This window comes from Sinohyriopsis cumingii, chromosome 13 (assembly GCF_028554795.1).
Source record: "Sinohyriopsis cumingii isolate HCF-2022 chromosome 13, ASM2855479v2, whole genome shotgun sequence".
Taxonomy (NCBI): domain Eukaryota; kingdom Metazoa; phylum Mollusca; class Bivalvia; order Unionida; family Unionidae; genus Sinohyriopsis; species Sinohyriopsis cumingii.
Genome location: NC_142973.1, coordinates 3771027 through 3793066, shown reverse-complemented (window position 1 = coordinate 3793066; position 22040 = coordinate 3771027). Strand labels below are relative to the sequence as shown.

At 34.7% G+C, this 22040-nt stretch overlaps 1 protein-coding gene across 1 annotated transcript in view; it reads left to right on the top strand.

The window, feature by feature from the left end:
• Nucleotides 1-14353, top strand: part of LOC149784859 (glucoside xylosyltransferase 1-like) — a 30148-nt gene extending 15795 nt beyond the window's left edge. The window contains exons 5-8 of the mRNA XM_089931152.1: nt 462-654; nt 3919-4068; nt 8538-8710; nt 10404-14353. Of these exons, the coding sequence (XP_089787278.1) occupies nt 462-654; nt 3919-4068; nt 8538-8710; nt 10404-10562 (675 nt within the window). The 3' untranslated portion in view covers nt 10563-14353. The remainder of the gene's footprint in view (nt 1-461; nt 655-3918; nt 4069-8537; nt 8711-10403) is intronic.
• Nucleotides 14354-22040: the final 7687 nt, after the last annotated feature.

Here is a 22040-nt window from a genome sequence, read left to right as displayed (position 1 = left end):
ATGTCTGTGACTGAAGTGCAGGGATATGCAATATCTGTGACTGAAGTGCAGTGATATGCAATGTCTGTGACTGAAGTGCAGGGATATGCAATGTCTGTGACTGAAGTGCAGTGATATGCAATGTCTGTGACTGAAGTGCAGTGATATCCAATGTCTATGACTGAAGTGCAGGGATATGCATTTCTCACCTATGCGACAGAGAAATCTAGTTGTTTTGCTAAGCTTACTTTTCTTATCTCAGTCTAGTCATCTCAGACTAGTCATCTCAGTCAAGGTGTCCACATGCTCAAAACTACTTTAAAAAAAAGAAACCCTTGTCTTCTTATGTGCCTGACGTAGTTGTACAAAAATCAAACTCTTGTAAGTTTTGGGGCATCAGAGTGGTGAGTAACTGCAAAGGTTATGATTGCTGGCTCTCTTGCTTTCATATTTCAAGAGGGCATTTTGATGTCTACTTTCAGTCAATCTTAACGGATGTGGATGCCCTGATCTATGTGGACACAGATGTATTGTTCCTGTCCCCAGTTGATAACATTTGGGGATTTTTTAAATCTTTCAATTCCACACAGTTGGCTGCCCTGGCTCCAGAACATGAGGATGCTGCCATAGGGTGGTATAATAGATTTGCAAGGCACCCTTATTATGGAGCCTTTGGTATGCTATTTAAATTTGTTGATTTCCGGACATAATTCTTACACATTCAAATATATTTTTTGTAATGGCAGGGTTCAAACTTGGGTTAAGGGATATTGGTCTCAATATTTTATGAAAGGGTCAGATATCGATATTAACATTTCTTAATTTAAGTGAAGTCATTGTGAGATATCATAAGCACATCAGCAAGGAATCATCCACCATTTACTGATAATTTATAGCAAAATTAGGTGTTTATGATGGATTGCCTGTAAAATATATCTAGGCCTAATTTATAAAGTAAACATATTTCAATTTTTATATTTAATTTTTGTAGAGTGCTTTGCTCTTTTATTGACGAGTATGTTGCAGCCATTGCCGATATCTTATTTTATATTACCTAAGTATTATTTAGCAGCCTGAATCCTGTATAAGCAAATATCTGATGATATGTAAATGAGAATTACATCATAAAGTGTGGATTTTAAAATTACTGTTATTTGATTGCACAGTCTTTATTTTGGGAGTAAAAAATAACAAATTCTGACTTTGATAATATTCAGATTGTGGTTACAGTGACCCATAATGTATATCAGGTTACAGTGACCCATACTGTAAATCATTCTGACTTCATAGCCACTCAACTTCCTTTCCAAAAGTTTATTATAGTCAATTTTTAATGATGGGCTGGGTAAAAAGAGGGAAGTCTGTAGTCAATTTCATTAGATTGTATGATGTTGATTTTTTAATTTTGGCAATTCTCGAAAAAGTCATGAGGATGTTAGTGGATAACCTTCAGGAAGATGTCTATTCACATGTTAAGTTTGAATTAGCTGACATAGGCAGTGTGACTAGACTTGTTCAGTCACTAATTTTAGCAAGTCAGACATGTATCTGCACAATGCACAACACTGGTAAATTTGCTGAATTCACAACTAGGGCACAGAGACTTGTGAAATTTGCACCAATTTTTTTATAGTAGTCCATGTGACTTTTTTTGCCATTGTCAAAAATATGCAACTTTCATTGAACCCTGCTTCATCATAATCTTGTGCTATTATTTTCTTAGAAGTATTTCTTGTAATTTTAAGTCTGTTTTCATAAATGTTTAAATCTGTCCTGAAATTTGCAGTAGTGTACAGTAAAACCTGTTTTGAGTGACCTCTGCAATGAGCAACCACCTGTCATTTACAACCAAAATCATTGTGCATAGATTGTTTTTGCTATATAAATGAACCTTTGTGAGTGGCCACCTGCTAAACATGACCAGTAACAATGATTGTTTCACAGAACATGTTTCTCATTGCTGTTGTCAGTGACTTTATTGTAAAACCAGAGATGAATGCAACAGAACCTTTATTTAATCCTTGGTATCCATGGTTACTATCTACAGTCTGCAGGCAGTGTAGAGATTGTTCTGAACCAAGATGCATATTAAAAAAATGGGGTTAGAAGTTGAGTATTGCTTCCAGTTTTTATTTATAAAAGTAAATTTGTATGCTGAAGACAGTAAACCAGACTTATATATGTCAAAATAACCATTGTAAATTCATTGTTACCTAAATCCCTGTTACGATTAACAGTTCCATCTTTAAAGGATTAATTGTCATGTATTAATTATCAGCTCAAATGTTCATTTTGTTTATTTGTCTGTTGTAAAAGCCACACAATGCTGGTAATGTCATACCAGCGGTCATCTCACCCTCCATTCATTATAATTGATAATGTAATAAATCATTTAGCTATGGATTTACAATATGTGATGACCAGGTTGAAGGCAGTCTTCTCTTTTTTCTCATTAAGTTATGAGCCTTTCCAAGATGAGTTAATTTTTGGGGTTTTATAAAGGTCTGTAATGCTGTTACTGCCTTTAAAACCTGCACTTGAGGCCAAATGTGCTATGGTCAGAAATCTTGTTTTCTTTAGCACATCCTTTCATTTATTGAATTGATGAATTTATTATCTATCTCCTGGGTGATCTAGTTTTGACTGTAAGTATATTTATTGTGTAAAGTGTTTTCATCTGTATTTATACAGTCATTGGACAGGATAAGGTTTCCTTACAGTATGTTTGCATTTCACATGCCATAGTGCCAAAAGACGACACACGCCATAGTGCCAAAAGACGACACATACACCTCAAGTTAAGATTCTTATATTTATAATTAGTGTATTTTTTCATGCATTATAACTTATATGAATGTATGTAATATTTTAAGAAGAATTAAATGAAAAACAAAATATATGTACATAAATTGTGGGTATTTTTCCTTTATAAACCCATTTGGTTTTCTGACCTTGACAACTGGCCATTCTGCACACAAGTGCCATAAGATAACCATTTGTTTTTGTTAAATGTGCATATTAATGTAATGATGTCCATCCATCTGTCTGTCTTATTACCACTTCATTTACCAAACAATAACTTTAGTTGCCACTATCTACAGTTACCAAACTTTGGATGGCTTGGACTTGGGGTAAGAAGAAACCTATTGACTTCAGGTTCCAAAAGCTCACAGGTCAAGGTCACTCTGACTAAAAGAAGGAAAACAGTTTCTGTACAAGAATTCAAATTTTCTACCATTTACAGTTACCAAACTCTGTGGATAACTTGCACTTGTGATAAGGAAGAATTCTATGAATTTCAGTGTCAGAAGGTGCAAGGTCAAGGTCACTGACTGAAAGAATAAAATATGATTTCTGTGCAATATTCATTACAGACCAGGAATCAACTTTGTGAATGGTTTGCACGTAGAGTATGAAACAAGTTGCCAATCATTTTATTGTCAAAGGAGCAATGGTCAAGGTCACTCACTGAAGAAAGAGAAATCCTTTTTGTGCAAAACTTTCGGTTTTCAACAAAGAGGACTATTTTACATGGATTGGGGATATAATGATACCCATGGTAGAAGGAGTGGTCTCTCAAAACGGGTTTTTGCTGTAATATATGTGTTTATTTAAATCATGCTCTTCAAATGTTGAAAATACCATTAGATTTTTTTTAAATGGGTAAATTTAATTTCACTTCAAACTTTTTAGTAGTATTAAATATTATACTCAAACAAGTAAAGAATTACTATGTTTATTTTGAATTTGCAGTGGTGTAAACTGAGGGGCATAAATATTCATTAGGCCATTCTCTCTTGCAGACATATTCCATGGCAATTTGTCAGTTTTATTGCTGCATTTTGATAGAGACTTGACTCATACAGTCAGTTTTAAGGTATACATTTATATTTGTAATATGTTTACGTGGCTTGTATTTTGCTCATTAACTTTTTTCAGGAGTAAATTCTGGAGTGTTGTTGATGAATCTAACAAGGCTGAGATCCTCACCTTGGTTACAATCTGTGATGAACTATTACAAAGAGTACAAGCTGAAAATTAGATATGGAGATCAGGACCTAATCAATATATATTTTCATTTTTATCCAGGTAACAAATGCAGCATGCTTTTCCTTCATTTGATATGTTCATGGTAAGGGAGGGCATAATTGTTGGAGATTACATACAGGATTTATGTTTGATCCTACATAGAGAATTTATGTCTGGTTCTACATAGAGAATTGATGTTTGGTTCTACATAGAAAATTGATGTTTGGTTCTACATACAGAATTGATGCCTGGTTCTACATACAGAATTTTTATGTCTGGTTCTACATAGAGAATTGATGTTTGGTTCTACATAGAAAATTGATGTTTGGTTCTACATACAGAATTGATGCCTGGTTCTACATACAGAATTGATGTTTGGTTCTAACCTTTAAGTGCAACATCGGATATTATCCAGTGAGACAATTTAAAAAAAAATAAATATGTTACCTGATCATATCCACTACATCATAAATCACCCCCACACACACGCACACACACCAAAGCTTCTTTTGAGCAACCAAAGTGGTAAATGTTCTGTGCTCACTAAGGTTGATGTCAGACAAGAGTGATCTCCCATTGGGTAGAGAGACTGGGTCCTTAGGTCAGTTAACAGTTCAGCTCATGCTAGGAAGAATGTTTTATACGTCACTCAAATCCACTGGGTCTTTTTCACCATCTGAGCTATTTTAGGCAGTTTTCTTAAACAGAGAAGTGTACTCTTGCTATATCTATGTCTGTTTTCTCATGCAGGGAAGTATACTCCAGTTACATCTGTGTCTATTTCTCATGCAGGGAAGTATACTCCAGTTATATCTGTGTCTATTTCTCATGCAGGGAAGTATTTTCCAGTTATATCTGTATCTTTTTCTTATGCAGGGAAGTATACTCCAGTTATATCTGTGTCTATTTCTCATGCAGGGAAGTGTACTCCAGTTATATCTCTGTCTGTTTCTAATGCAGGGAAGTGTACTCCATTTATATCTCTATCTATTTCTCATGCAGAGAAGTGTACTACAGTTATATCTGTGTCTGTTTCTCATGCAGGGAAGTATTCTCCAGTTACATCTGTGTCTATTTCTTATGCAGGGAAGTATACTCCAGTTATATATGTGTCTATTTCTCATGCAGTGAAGTATACTCGTCACATATGTGTATATTTCTCCTGCAGGGAAGTATACTCTAGTCATATCTGTGTCTATTTCTCATACAGGGAAGTATACTCCAGTTACATCTATGTCTATTTCTCATGCAGGGAAATATACTCTGGTTATATATGTGTCGTTTTCTCCTGCAGGGAAGTATACTTCTGTTATATCTGTGTCTATTTCTCATGCGGGGAAGTATACTCCAGTTATATCTGTTTCAATTTCTCCAGCAGAGAAGTATAATCAGGCTATATTCATGGCCCTTTCTCACACAGGGAAGTATAATCCAGCTATATTTATTTCTATTTCTCAAGCAGGGAAGTATACTCTATAGTTTTGTCTGTTTCTCATGCAGAGAAGTATATGCCAGCTAATATATGTCCATTTCTCACACAGGGAAGTATACACCAGCTATATTCATGGCTATGTCAGACACAGGGAAGTATAATGCAGCTAATCTATTTCTTGCTCTGTCTTTATCATAGATGAAAATTTCACACTTCATTTGTCTAACTTCATGTCAACATCAATGGCCCCCAGTGGGTTCATACTATGTAATTCAATTTAGCTGTAGTATTTGACCTTGCGTGTGAATTCTGTCGATGTTATTAAGTACATGGGGTGTAGTTGGAACTGATGTCAGTCACACTACCTGTATATCTAGTGTATAGGGTGTGATTTGGGTTATACGTGATTTATATATTTACACTGGCCTGAGAAGGTATGGGTAACCCTCATTCCTGTTTGCTACAAGCAAAGAGAGTGACAAATGCATCATGAAGAAGGATGCAGTCTCCATTTTTTTGCCATTGCTGCTGCTGCCTTTGTTGACACTTTTCTTCTCATTGATAGAGACAGTTCAGATTTTCACAACAATACATTTTGACCAAGACCAACATGCACCTCTTGCAGATGATCCTGCTGGTCAAGTGGTGCCCCATTTCTATTTGACTTGATCACAAGGTCAGGATCATGATGAACATAGTATTATTTCTGCAATAAAACTTGGCTCACAGCAAGGCTCCTCTGGAAATTATTGTTTTGCATGAATGCCAGTTCATACAGTTAGGAAAGCCACCTATGATCATACTTTGACATGACCAATGGCAAGTGGGATCCAGAGGAATAATCTCTTCATATCAACCTTCTTGAAATGAATTATATAATCAAGCTTTTCAGGTTTGGAAGGAACATAGTCCTTATCTTACCTTGTCAAATGGGTTGAGTTTTTATCACTGGGAAGTACCTTTGCAGAGACAAGATTTGAATCTGGTGGGTCCAGTGGCAGCTGCACAGTTGACCCTCCTCATGGGTAAGAGCTTAGCATAGAAAATTTATCGGTAAAAATAGTTCATCTAGTTTTTCTTAGCTGGATGTAGTCATCATGGATCATGTGACTGTCAGTTGTGCTACTGTCAACTTAGGAGAGTGGACTATCCTTCATAAAGATATTCCAACGATTCTTCCCTTGAAGGGTGCCCGCATCTTTGCTAGCCAAGGTTCTGACAACCCTATCCACACCTTAACATATCAAGCAGAGATTTCTGAGCTTCAGGTCTGAGAATTTCATTGGATGCAGAGGCAAGCCACCACATCCAATCAAAATTAAGTTCCTAAGTTATCAAGACAAAGGGAGCACACAACTTGAATGGACTGATAAATAAGCAATTTTCCAGTATTGGTCCATGTTTGCACAAATACCTTTTACTCAAATACACCTGTAATGGCTTCCCTCTGGTACATTGTCATACTTTCGATGTTAAACTTACAAAAAATCCTTTTAGGTCAACTACCACCACCGTGTTTGGTGGATGTACAATGCACCTTACTGTTGGTTAGTTGGCATTATATACTAAGTGAGGCAATGCATGAAGTCCAATAGATGTCACTAGGACAAAGCACCAGTATGCTGTTCGATCTGCCAAGGTGTAGATAGGGTTATAGAACCCCTTGGTTAGCAAAGATGGGGCGCCCATGGTAGATGTAAGATGCTCAGCATTCCCTCCTAATAAAATTAATGTGATCACAGAATGTATTCAAAGGAGATAGCACATTTTTTTGTGTAAATTGTTTTACTCTGAGAATACTTACCAAATTACATTATGGCAAAATCCTTCCACCCTCTCCACAAATGTGAGCATCTATTTGAAGTATCAGCTAGCTTAAAACTGGCACCTCCTAGTGGCAGTCAAGGGAAGGTAATAAGTTAAAGTCTGTAAGGCTGGATTCAGGAGATAGCAAGCTTATTTTCCAAATATTAATGTCATCATATATGTGTTATCAGAGAAACAGATAAACATAATTTACTGAAAAATTGCTTTTTCTAGCTTTTATCACAGAAATCATTCAACCCAAAGGGTCACTTTGCCCTGGTGGGACCTTTAGCAGTATCACAACAGGCTACCTTTTCAGGTTTTTCAGCAGTTTCACACTGATGCAGCCATCTGACTTCCACTGGATTTTAGGAGGCGAGAGGGAGTTATTCCCATACAAGACACATCTGGGCATTTAACGTGCTAACATTGCCCATATCTCTCACAAGGTGCTTCATGTATGTAATGTGATCATCTCTTGGAAAAGGGGCTGTAACTTCCTCCACTTGATACATTCAAGCATTCCTTCAGTTTCATTGCAGCCTATTTGAGTATTTACATTCACTTCAGTAGTAACTGATTTATGGGTTTAGTAACAATCCCTCAACCCAAGTGTAGATTACTCTTGTCAGACTTTCATGTTAGTGGGCAGACAACCTTTAGCACTTTTGGTGATAAAAACAAGATTGGGAGGGTTGGATTTGTGAGGTAGTAGTCATACTCCTTATTTAATATGTTCAGTTTTATCAAAGCACATTTTACTCCAAAAATTGGTTTCACAAATGATCGAGTCATTCAGTATTCAGTGTATACAGTGTGTATGTATGTTGGGTAGTGGATCTTTATTGTAATTGATTTCTTGGTGTATGGGTGTAGCAAACATCCTTTTTGAATCCCAAGGGATCCATTTATAGGGGTAGGATATTTTGTTGTAAAAACATGATTGTGATAAATGATTCTTTTAGACCTTAAATTCTTACAGTGAGGTGTGAATTTTCACAAAGATATGTCCAAAATAACATTAAAGAATGTAAACATATTGGCAAATAAATAAATGCTGGTATGTTTTATCCATGTAAATTATAAAATGAACACAAACAATATGCATATTGCCAATGAGCAAGTCACTCAAAATTTTAGAGTGCAAATGTTTACTGAATCACAGAGTTCCCTAAAATAAGTTGACATTATTATGGATTGCTGTAGTTTTTGTTTCTATTTACACTTTATCAAAATTATTACTCTGAAATTTGAAGCAAATTAGCTTCATGTTTAACATTTCTGTCTTCAGATCAACTGTATGTTTATCCCTGTGAATGGAATTACAGACCAGACCATTGCATGTACATGAGCATTTGTCACAGTGCAGAAAAAACAGGGGCCTATGTGCTTCATGGATGTCGTAGAGTTTGGCATAATGATAAGCAGCCAGCTTTCAAAGCAGTCTATACAGCATTTAAGGAGGTACTTCATCACGTTTCCTTTCTTTATTCTGTTTCTTTGAAAATTTGCAACAGCTTGTGAGATTTATGTGGGCAAAAATATTGGAACTTTTGCAAATTTATGACTAAAATTACATTTTTTGAGCATGTGGAAAACTTTGTGCATACAGGGAAACATTTTTTAACAGCCACTTTGGGGAATTGAAACATTGTCCTCTTAAGACAGTTAGCTGCTTACAAGAGGTTTATTCCTACAATAATATGTTGTAAGGGACCTCAGAAAAGTGTCTCTTTAGAGGTTAGCATTAGAGTTAATTATCAGCAATTACACTTTTCAAGCTGTTTACAGAACATCAGATTTAGTCATACTGAATTCACAGTGTATTGCTAAAATTAATGAAGAGTTAGATTGTATTACTGCCAACTGGATTACCTTCTGTAATTATTGGATCAGAGACATAGAAGGACAGGAAGAAGAATAAATAAGTTGTCCCCTTTCAGTGGTATAGAAATTTGAATTGAAAACATGTCACTGTAACCTTTATTCAGTTGAATTTGACCTTTGCTTTATTGCTTAATGTCTGAGAAATGATAACTTCAGATATCAAATAGAACATGGCAGAAGATTAGATGTTACATTGAAAGGGGAGAGAAGTATTTACATTAGAACTATTTTATTTTAAAAAGTTATTGTATTTAGATTTGACCAAAAATAGATATTTAATGTATTTGTCTTCTCTTTCTGACTTGTATAATGTAATATCTACAAAATATATCTCGCTTTCATCCCTCAAAAAGGAAGCCAAGAGTTTCTTGAATTTCCATAATATCAATATTCTATCACAAATTCTCAACACTTATCTCCACACTAACATAGTTGTTGTTCTAGTGTCTGCATGCATATCAGTTGCACATTAACTTATGTATGATCCTCAATGCAATAATCTGTAAACTGCAATCAAATTTTTATAAGAAAAAGAAAAATGGGGTTTTTAGGCATGGAAAATTCAAAATTCTGTTGCAAAATAATCCTCCGTATTTGACCTTTAAGGCAGGAAGGTGCTCTGTATGGGTTATTTATACTTTCTTATCATTAAACGTGTGTCTGTGTGTGGTTTCTAACATAGCTTTAACAATTTTTCAGTCATATTGCCATGATATCTGCAGTGTGGCCAATCAAGCAGCAGTTAGTCCTCTTTTTATAAGTCGTTGCTATGACAATAATTATGTAGATAATGTGTGAGAATTGATCTGATATAGAAATCTTTTAAATGAAAAGATTTTCAAATTCTCTTTAACATTCTCAGTAGAAAAACTGTGTTTATCTAAAATGTCCGATTTTACAGAATTGTATGTCTCTGCCCTGACTGTGGAAGGGGTGTATAGATACATCCATCTGTTCTGTCTTGTCATGTCATGTTATGGTTTGTCACACCAGTCCCAGATTTCATTTCTGCTTGGTACCGTTTGAAAGATCGTCATAGATTGAAACAAAATTTGGTATGAGGATTTAAACTGAGAAGATGTTGGCCATTCATTTTGTCATGAAATTTGGTGGCATTATGGCCCCTGTTGGACTTAATTTCATTTCATTGCAGGGGAATCCATGTCATATTAACACATTTCTACATGTAACAGGTTTTTTATATCATTCATTTAGATTTGACTTGCTGTTCTAAAAGTCAATTTACATTCTTGTCTTTTTGTGCTTGCAGCACCATCTTGGAATCGACATACAGTATGGACTACTGGAGAAGATGAATAGATACCTGGAGCTGGAAAAGAATTCCAACTGTGGCAAAGTCAAACACGTATTCCTGAGTCAGATAGAAAAATATATACCTGATAATAAAGACAAGAAATCAACTAGATAACCTTTGTGTATACATGAGTTTCTTTGATTTAAGATATTATGAAACAATGTGTCCCAGGGGACACAATACACTGATAACAATGTGTCCCAGGGGACACAATACACTAACTGCAAATTTAATAAAATCATTGGTGCGGCTTTATTTGTTTAATTGTACAGACCATTAGGATGCAGTTAATAATCCCAAATCCCAAAGAAAAAATGGCTGCACTGACATTTAACATAAAAGTAATGTCTTTGTATGAAATTTGGGAAAAAATTCACATCTAGATTTTATTTGCTGACAGCAATAGTAATAGTTGCTGGCAATAATACGTAGACATCAGCCACTGCAGTAAAGTAGAGCTTATCCTATTGGATTCAGAAGATACATTTAACATATAATCTGAATCCATTAATAAGCTAACATTATGGCAGGTGAGTCACTAAGTCAGAAAACATTATGGCAGGTGAGTCACTAAGTCAGAAAACATTATGGCAGGTGAGTCATTAAGTCAGAAAACATTATGGCAGGTGAGTCATTAAGTCAGAAAACATTATGGCATTTGTCTTATGCTCATTTACATAGAAACATGAAGAAACTTGTTGGTGTGCCATCGTAAGAGAATTAATTTATTTCCTATTTAATATGTTTTTCCCAACTATTTAGTGTCAGGGAGACTAGTGTATCCTTTGTCTGTCCATCTGTTTTGTATGTCCATTATTCTGTCTTTTTCATACACCACATGGTGAAGAACTTGGTATACCAGTTGCCCACATAGCAGTTATAATTCACAGATACATAAATAGTGCAATTGACAGAGTCATTTTCAATATTTAATTTTACAAAGTTTTATACATATATTCAAAGGAAGGAGGGCATGGTATCCAGCAATTGTCTTACTTTAGTGGTTTTGAAGCAGTTGATTCCAATATTTTTAGCTCTTTTCTTCATATACCAGAAGAGTTTGTAGGATTGTCTGTTGGCTGTTGACTGTCTTTATTCTGATATCTGTCTACCTGTAAACACTAGTTTGTTATTGCTTCTCCTAAACTACTTGGAGGATTGGCTTGACATTTTTCATCTAATGGTTTGATTGGTCATGCATGAAAATGGTTCAGCTCAGGCATCCATCATGGATGTCATAGCAATACTCTTGAAAGAAATCTTGTTATAGCTGAATAGATGGTCATATTAGCATGCAGTTTTCACTGAAAGACTTCTTATCATGTCTAGTTGGTCCTAATTGAAAATGGTGCATATCTGACATCCAGTATGGCTGCCACAGTAGCCATCTTGAACATCTTGTTATTGCTACTCCACTCCAAATGGATGGCTTTATCAACATGGTGTTTTCAACAATAGACTTCTTATGATACCAAGTTACCGTAATGAAAACCATACCAGTCATACATTCAAAATGACTGCCATTTCGACATTCAGAATTTTTTTGTGTCACTAATCTCTTAGATTGGATGATCATTATGACTTGGGGTTTTGCATAAAAGACTTCTAATGGCATCCACTTTGTTGTAAATTAAAATGGTGCCAAGTTGACAGCCAGTATGTATACCATAGCAGCTAATTTAAAACTCTTGTTATTTTTTTAAGAATCTCAGGTATGCTTTCAACACTGGACAGTTAAAAGGAGTAAATAGAATTTCTTCTATGGACTAATGTAAACAAGGAAATCCAAACAAATCTGGCATTATGCATATTGACACAAATGTGATTATCTGCCTGTGTGAAAAAAAATTACTCTTTCCTCCCTAATGAGGCAGCTTTCCTCTCGGGAGAGTTGTCCTCAGAAAAGTAGTAGAGAGACTCATTATGGATAAATACCAATTTCCAGTTTGAACATTTGTCAAAGGTGACAGGGACTCTACTGTATTTGGTGATGGTATGACCTATATTACATTTGACCAACAACTGTACATGCTTGATGTAGCTGTCATGCAGGTGTGGCCTGTCATTTCCCATTGCATTGATGTGATGTGGTGCTCGTGTCATTGGTTGTTTGTTTCTGTCTCAGTTGAGTGTGAACATCTGTAATAAAATAGTAAAAATGCATGATACTGGGTAAGGTGGATTCTTGTAGAGAGAGTTCTTTTTAGACTAGTTTCTTAAGATGACTAACTGCTTTATTTGAACTGAAGAGGGAGAATAATGGTTGTGATTATTTTGTGTACAGTTTGCCATTTTCATGGCACCTGAATGTAATGACATTTTTACATTTTCTTAATATTTTGTTTCATGATGAACATTTATTTTTATATCATTCACATATCATTAAATCACTTTCTATAGAATTTTCATGGTTCTCTGCTTTTTCAAAGAAGTCTTATTGGAAATGTATATTGCAAACAAATGAAAACCCTAAACAAATCTCTCCACACAAACATCCTGCCGTGCAGTACATACTTTAACATCTCTTGTGTATCATAGAAATGGGTTATCTGTCTCATTGTCTTTGTGTCCATTCATATTCTCTTGCATCCATAGCTGTCATTTGGTCGGAACTAAATTTTCTGAAAAGATTAATTTCAGCAAGATTAGTGACAAGCACATTGTTAGCAAAATTCTTGAGTTATGGCCCTTGATGCACACCTTAGGTACTTCTGTATGAGATTTCAACCAGATTTGCCTTTAAGTATGTCAACAAGAGCTGACATGAGTCTGATGAGGATTAAGCTAAGCCCATATTTCACAAAAATAATGCTTTTAAAACTGTTGGCCTAGGCATGCTGTAACTTTAACATTTCAAGGAAAATTCTATTTCAGCCAAATCTACTGTGAAGCTTTTGGGGATTGAAGCACATTCTGCATGTATTTATTAAAGTTGTGCCCTGTGATCATCGTGACATGAACCATGTGAACACTCCTGCCTCCACATCTTTCATTTGATTTAAACTAAAGTTACCATCAAGGTTCAGTAGTGATGATGAGAAGATTTGTATTTCAAAGAGTTATTGCCTTGGTTGACATAGAATAGGTCTTCCAGTGACTTGTGACCACTCAAGCATTCACATTTTCTTTACAGGTGAGACATAAGGATCACTGTTCTGATGATGATGGTACTAGCATTAAGTTTTGCATTTATCTCAGTTTCTTTGATGCTGTTGTATGTAAAGCCATGCAGCTTGATGGGTGTGTTCATCTTGAAGGGAACTGTTCACATTGGGCTAGAGTAGGTCACTATGGGTTTTGCAAATTGTACAGTGTATCTGGGACTGTTGTATGCAGAGTTGTGAAACTTAATGGGTTTATTGTTATTGGAGGGTACTAGTCACTATGGGCCAAAGGAGGTCATGGTGACCTACATTTTGTACTACATTACTTAGAATGATTTGTCACATTTAGCATTGCTTTTCTGACACTTATATTTACTGTAATGAAACTTGATATGTATTTTTATCATTGAGGATAATACTCACCATGTACCAAAGTAGATCACAGTGAACTATATTTCATGTTCCATTTAGGGAGATACAGCAGAGGTTGTCTCGGAATAGTTTTAGTGGGATTTTGGCTGATTTCAGTCCATCAGTGAGCTTAGTTTTGCTCAAAGCCCAATAGTGGTGGGATTTTGGCCAATTTCGGTCCATTTCTTGCGCCTATTTTTGCTCAAAGCCAGATGCGAGGTGGAACTTTGAGCAAATTTGCTCTCAATGTTGTGTATATTTTTGCTCATGTAGAAATGAAGTGGAATTGTATTATGATGCTAATTTCATGCACAGAAATGATACATAAACATTTCTAACAAGTGTTATGAATGCCACATAATGAAATTGCACAAACAGTTACAATTTTGAAAGAGTGCAAGATGTCGTGCAATGAATGTGAAAGGAATTTGACTAAATGCCTACATAATATTGCTTGTACGAAGAAGTAATATTTCTGATATAACTGATTAAAAACCAACAAAAAACAGCCACACCCTTCTTCAGTGATTCCATGAAATTTTTAGGTCAGTAGTTATCGACCAGAAGAGCTTATGGATGGTCTGTTTTTCCTCATCTCCATTCATCATATGTCCTTTAGCACAAGTTTGTTATCATTACCCTTCTAATACTACTTGCAGGATTGCCATGAAACTTTATATTTATATATTCATGCCATCATCTGCTTGGTCCTAAACAAAAATGGTGCTACTCAAAATCCAATTTGGCCTCCACAGTGGCCAATTTGAAAATCTTGCTATTTCTAATCCAGGGCTTCTGTATGGATGGTCATATTGAATGTTGGTCATAAATGAAAAAATTTCTGATCTGACATCCAACATGTCTGCTGTGGCAGCCATCTTAAAAAATATTATCACTACTCATCCTTAATGGATCAACATGGAGTTGTCACCGAAAGATTTCTTTTTGGCCCCAAATGAAAATGGTGCTCATCTGACATCCTATTCAGCCGTCATGGGACCATCTTGAAAATCTTGTTCTCATTACTCCTGCTGGATTTATTGTACAACACAACATGTGATTTTCATGAAAAGACTAGTATCGTGTCTTAAATGGACATGATGCTGATCTTAAGGGTGTCATAACATCTTAAAAATCTAATTATTGCCACTACTTCCAAATGGAAAGTCATATCAAATGGGGATTTTCACCAGAAGACATTCTTATTCCTACATGAAAAGGATCTTGATCTGATATCCAATATGGCCACTGTGGCAGCCATCTTGAAAATCTTTTTGCAACTCCTCCCTAATGTATAGTAATATTGATTTAGTATTAGTTGATCCTAAATAACAACGATGCCAATCTGACATGGCCACAGTGGTGGACATATTGAAATTCTTGACCCCACCCTTCAAAACCTAATTAGGAGTTCCTTTCCCAAAAAAAAAAACATTGTTGGATGGAAATTTGGGTTTTCCTCTGGGCCTAGGCGATGGGGTTCCTTGGGTTGCCAATACACCACTGCTCAGCAGTTAAAATGAAGAAATTGTCTTGGATTCTTTTCAGCCAATAGGACATAAATCTTTTCATGTATTTAACTCTCTTTTCTGAATGTGGTATGTATTGTTGTGAAACTTTATGGGTTTATTCATACCGGGGAGCACTAGTCACTATGGACCCTTGTAGGCCACAGTGACCTACTTTTCATGCCATGGTAATGACTTTTGTAATATGCCACAGCAGAACAGGTGAGATGAAATATTCCAGTTAATTCGTATTGTCTGATTGCAGTAAAAGTTACACTGAAGCTTTATCTTAAAAGCTTGAATTAGTTCAACAAAGACCAGATTTGTGAGCTTATTTGCAGAGTTTTGGCCCTTGATGATCTTGGAATGTGCATCCCACTTGCTTGTTAACATTAACATTCATGTGTTTTGTTTGATTTCAACCAAATTGGCTATGAAACTTCACCTCACCAGAGTGACAGATGAGTTTGATGATGGGTTTTATCCTTTTTTTCTTGGAATCCAATCAAATTTGCAGTCAACCTTTAGCTGAAAAAGCTCTTAAATAAATTTGCAAATTACCAGGTTATGGCCATAGAAAGACTTAACATAGACATTCACTATGATTTGAAAAGCAACATTCACATCTTCTTTTTAATTCCGACCAAGTTAGCTGTGTAGCTTTATTTTAAGTATATCACATGACATCTGTGATTATTAGATTTTACAGAATTCAGTGGCAAGGTCTTGTTCATTTTGTTAGTGTTAATTATTCTTTAGTCATTCAGTAGAAAAATATTTGCCTCTTTGTAATTACTTAACTAGCAGACCACTCCGGTGACCTAGTGGTTAGAGCATCCGCCTTGGATGTTGGAGAGCGTGGGTTCAATCCCTGGCAGAATCATACCAAAGACTTACAAAAATGTTTCTCATCATTAAGAGGTTAGTGTTAGGACTCGTTGGCCTGGTGTCAGGATAATGTGATTGGGTGGAACATCATGCAACATGTCTGAGGCATGATGCCACAGTACTAGACATCACTATAAACTGCCACACTGCAGACATTATAGCGATATGACTGAAAAATTGTTAAAGCTACGTTAAAAATCCAAGTAACACATACACACACTTAATTAGCATATAGTGAATGAAACAACTTTTCAGGATCTTTTCTTGAGTTCATGATTTTAAAGTATTTGATTCAGTTTATTAGTCGATTTTTTTAATTCAAAATTTCAGGATTTATGCAGAGAAACATACTGTAACAGCACATTAATTTGGAATTATTCAACTTTAGGGAATTTTCATTTTTTTAACATATTTATGTAAAATTAAAGTAAATTATTGATGTGTATTATTATTATGCATTTGTAGTGGAAAAAAGGTTTTATACTAGGCCTGGTAATGGTTCTATGCTAGGCCTGGTAATGGTTCTATGCTAGGCCTGGTAATGGTTCTATGCTAGGCTTGGTAATGGTTCTATGCTAGGCCTGGTAATGGTTCTATGCTAGGCCTGGTAATGGTTCTATGATAGGCCTGGTAATGGTTCTGTGCTAGGCCTGGTAATGGTTCTGTGCTAGGCTTGGTAATGGTTCTATGCTTGGCCTGGTAATGGTTCTATGCTTGGCCTGGTAAAGGTTCTATGCTAGGCCTGGTAATGGTTCTATGATAAGCCTGGTAATGGTTCTGTGCTAGGCCTGGTAATGGTTCTATGCTAGGCCTGGTAATGGTTCTATGCTACGCCTTTTATAGATGAAAGAAAGTGATGTATGCACCCATGCTAAGCTGTACAAACAAAAAGAAATTAAATGTGACTGCCTTATTCTGATAGAAGGGATTCTCAGAATCCAAATTACACTAATTTAAACAAATGTAGAAACAGAATATCAATTACGTTATTTCTTAACAACAACTACCATATTTACTTGATTATGCAACAACTGCCATTGCTTATACAACAACTACCATATATACTTGCTTATACAACAGCTACCATATATACTTGCTTATACAACAGCTACCATATATACTTGCTTATACAACAACTACCATATATACTTGCTTATACAATAACTACCATATATACTTGCTTATACAACAGCTACCATATAAAACTGCTTATACAACAACTACCATAAATACTTCCTTATACAACAACTACCATATTTACTTGATTATGCAACAACTACCATTGCTTATACAACAACTAACATATATACTTGCTTATACAACAGCTACCATATATACTTGCTTATACAATAACTACCATATATACTTGCTTATACAATAACTACCATATATACTTGCTTATACAACAGCTACCATATATACTTGCTTATACAATAACTACCATATATACTTGCTTATACAACAACTACCATATAAAACTGCTTATACAACAACTACCATAAATACTTCCTTATATAACAACTACCATATATACTTGGAAAATGAAGACTTGAGCATCCAAAATAAAATTCTAGTTGGAACATGGTTACTGAAAAAATGAGGGAAGCCCAAAGCAGGGGAACATGTAATGAAATATATTTTAGATTTATCCTTCTTTTTTTCAGTGGCACCAATTTTTGACCAGGTCGGGACCTTTTGACCTAATAATTATGATTTGTGAAATGACCACTCCAATGCATCCATCCTAATAACTTTTTTCACTTTTGTTAAAGCTTCTCTGTTGCTGCTTTTCATAAATTTTGGTCAAGTAAAATTAAATTTGTTATGGTCAGTATATTAGGGTACCATTTAGATTTTTATTAATTGGACCTTTAAAGAGTTTGATTTACAGCATTTTATGACAGGATAAAGGAATTATGCCCCTTGATTGTCGATTCTTCTAATTTTCATCAGTATAAAGTTTGTTGCATTTAAACCTAAATTGGTATAGGGTTTTATATTAAAGAGACTTTGAAAGATTCTGATTTCCAGTGTTGTGTAACATCATTTGCAGGTGTTATGCCTCTTAACTTTGTTTTCCACAACAAAACCTGACTAAGGTTTAATCGATTTCAAGTAAACTCAGTATGCTGCTTTATATTGATCAGTTCTTGTGAGAGTTATCCCCCATGATTTCCCAGCCTCATAATTTTGATTTCTGCAGCATAACTTCACTATAATTTGTTGGATTTCAACCAAATTTGATAAGTTGCTTTATGATTATGAGACTTGAATGAGTTAAATGCCCAGAATTCCATTATTTTCATATGATGGAGTTTTGTCCTGATTCTCCTTCCTTATGTCTTTGTTGCTGCAATATTCCTTTATCAAGGATTGTTGGATTTCAACCAAATTTGGCATGAACTGTTATTGATGAGCTCTTGAAAGAGATGGATTTCAAGTGTTCTGCAGTGTCATTGTGGTTCCTGACTTAATGGCCTTCTACATCTATTTTCTGCAGTATAACATTACTTAGAACATTTGGATTTTAACTGAAGTTTGCATCATCCTTTATATTTATAAGACATAAATGAGTTTCTATTTATTGTGTTTCTTACTGTTTGCAGGTGTTATAATCCCAGATATTACTATACTTGCCAAAAAAAATTACATAAAAAAGAGCCTGAATTTTACCATTATTTCCTAGAAGTAGGATAATCTCATTTTCTGTTTCTGTATCACCATCCTCTCCATTGAGACTGGAACTCTTTCCTTGATGTTTCCCAGTTACACTGTACTATAGACTTACGTGACATCAAAATGAATGAATAACATTGTTTGTTGCAAATCTTTATTATCAAGTTCAAATAATTTTTCCAATTCCATTGTAAATAACTGTAATGCTGTCCTTACCATAACAAGGACTCGCACACCACTTTTAGCCTGTCCTTGAAGAGTAACTCTTCAGAGTCATTTATTGAAATCTTCCATGATGCGAAATTCACAACAGTACAATAACAGAAAATAGCAGATACTTGTCTGCATCCCCTATGCTACTAAGAATTCGTGTTACTACCAGTGATCACAGTGAAATGAGAGTGTTGTTTCCTGTTCTTTGTTCATAAGCTATGATATTCATGCACATATCAAGCGATCAGTATTTAATTTGTTTCATGATTTAAAATGATGTTCATGTTATAAAGGTTGTAAAGTTAAGCAGTTTATTTTGTTGTTCATTGAAGTATGTTGATTTCTTTTATATTATCTGAAAACTGATAGATACAAAGTATTATCATAGTACATGTAATTTGATCTTGATTGCTAGATAATGTCTTGTCAGCATAAGAAATTCCAGATCATGACTTGATGATTTGCATCTCGTAATTGGTATTTTCTAATGCTGACAAGTCAACATGAACTAGTGATGAAGATCACATTATTGTGATAATAATATATATGTAATAGCATTACTTTACAAATTGTTATTGAGTTTTGAGTCAGATTGTGTATGCATCCTTTTATATTGATGAAACCATAGTTAACTTTATTAATTAAGTGACTTTTGATTGCCAGGTCTTCTGACTTTGGCTTCTGTTGTAATATATTGAGAGGAATTGTTGGTTTAGTTTTTATATGAAATCTTGTCAGTGTGAAATTTATGTAAGTCGAAATTGCATAAGTAGGCAGATAAATGTTCTTTCATTCTTTTGGGAAATTCATCAGTTTTGCCGGGAACATCAGTAATTTAATCATGTAGACCGTGTCAATATCATGAATGATCTTGGTGTAAAATTTTTTTCAGCTTGTGACCTGCTGGCCTTGTATCATTTTATTAGGTCGTCATTTTTAATTTGTTGTACCATTCTGTTCCCCAAATTTGTTGTCAATTAATTTTGTGTATTTTTGACATGATATGGCCATAATAAAGTTTGAAAGGCTTTTATAAATACTTTTAATTCACTCTTTTTGTGGAGGTACCAGTTTTTGTGGTTTCCGTGGTTGCTACAAACAACAAATTTAAAGAACTATTAGATATAATTATCCTTCTGTGGAAACAATTGGAATACCACCTCATTCTACATTTAAACAAATTAAAACAATAGAAATCCCATCTTGGTCTGCAGAAAACAAATATCCTTTTGTAAACACAATAGGAATACCACCACAATCATCAGAAAATAATGATTCTTTTGTGGAAACATAAAATTCCTGCCCCAATCTACAGTAAAAATGACCCTTCTGTGGAAGCAACAGGAATCCCACCCAATCTTCAAATTTCTGGAAAACCTCAAAAACCAATATCCACAAATGTAGATGAACTCACTGTCATGAAATCAGTGGGTTTTTTGACACCTTAGAGAATCTCTTGTTTTTTTCAGAAAATTGTATATTTAAAATATTTACAGAAATTTACATATTTTCGCTTATTATTTTAAATCATATAGTAAAGCAGACAAAATGAATATTACATGTCCTGCACTGTAAAGGAAAAGAATGTCCTATTTCATCATTAATTTATCATTTAAAAACATTTACTAATTAAATGATAGTTTAATGTTCATTCTTCTGTATTGTGTATGAAAAGTTAGGAAATCTTTACAGGAAGTAAAAATAGTTATTTGCATTTGTATTTATTAAGTTGGTACATTTTTGATGATCACAAAGTTTTAATCCTTACATTTTTAAGAGTTCAAAACATTTTGGGAGTTTAATTTTTACTTTTTTATTGTTGTGCATCATATTTGATTTTTGCATCTTCAATGTTTTGACAGCTTCATTACCTTGTGGCTATAAGGCCAAATGAGCTTGTGGTACTGCCATGCCTCTTGTGTCATTGATATCTGTTGTCCATCATTCAACAGTTGTTTGTTGTGACTCTGGGGTCTATATTTCCGATCTGATTTCTATCAAACTTGGAATATTAGTCATTAAAATCTTGAACAAGTTCAATAATGAACGAGAACCATTCTTACTAATGAAGGATCTTACACCCAATTGGTTAACCTTGTTACCTTTCTGGATGCCATACTTTTGATGACTAGGATCAAACATTGAATATATGCTTCTGTCATTAAGATCCACACATAATAATGACATAGTCTTGCATTTTATTGGCTGAAGTTGTTACTATTTTGGAGGCTAAATTTCTGATTTTAATCAAACTTAGAACATATGCTAATTTCATCAAGATCTTGGACCATTTAAAAAATATGCTGGATCCATACATATTAATAGGGTGATCTTACCTCTAATTTTGGCTCGTTTGCCACTACTGAAGCCACATTTGATCAAACTTCAAAAATAAGATTTGTTAATTTGTATAATTATCAAGTATTGAATAATTTTGATTGTGAGCAGGATCAATGCATATCAATGAGGTGATCTTGCATCTGATTGGCTGACCTTTTTACCATTCTGGAGACCATATTTCAATCAAATTGTTTTCCACTGTTGTCAGTAAACTTATATGATCATAGTTGTAGATGATTTCTATAATAAATGAGATATACAAATATTAATGATACACTTCTGAGCTTGTTACTTCTCTAGAGGCTGTTTTTCATCCATATTCAGTTCAATATAATTGACTGATCTTCTTACCAATCGAGAGTCTGTATTTATCACCTAATTTTAATTAGGGTTGGTAAATAAGCTAATAATACCAAGTTTTGGATGATTTTGTTTCAGAATGATACCTATGC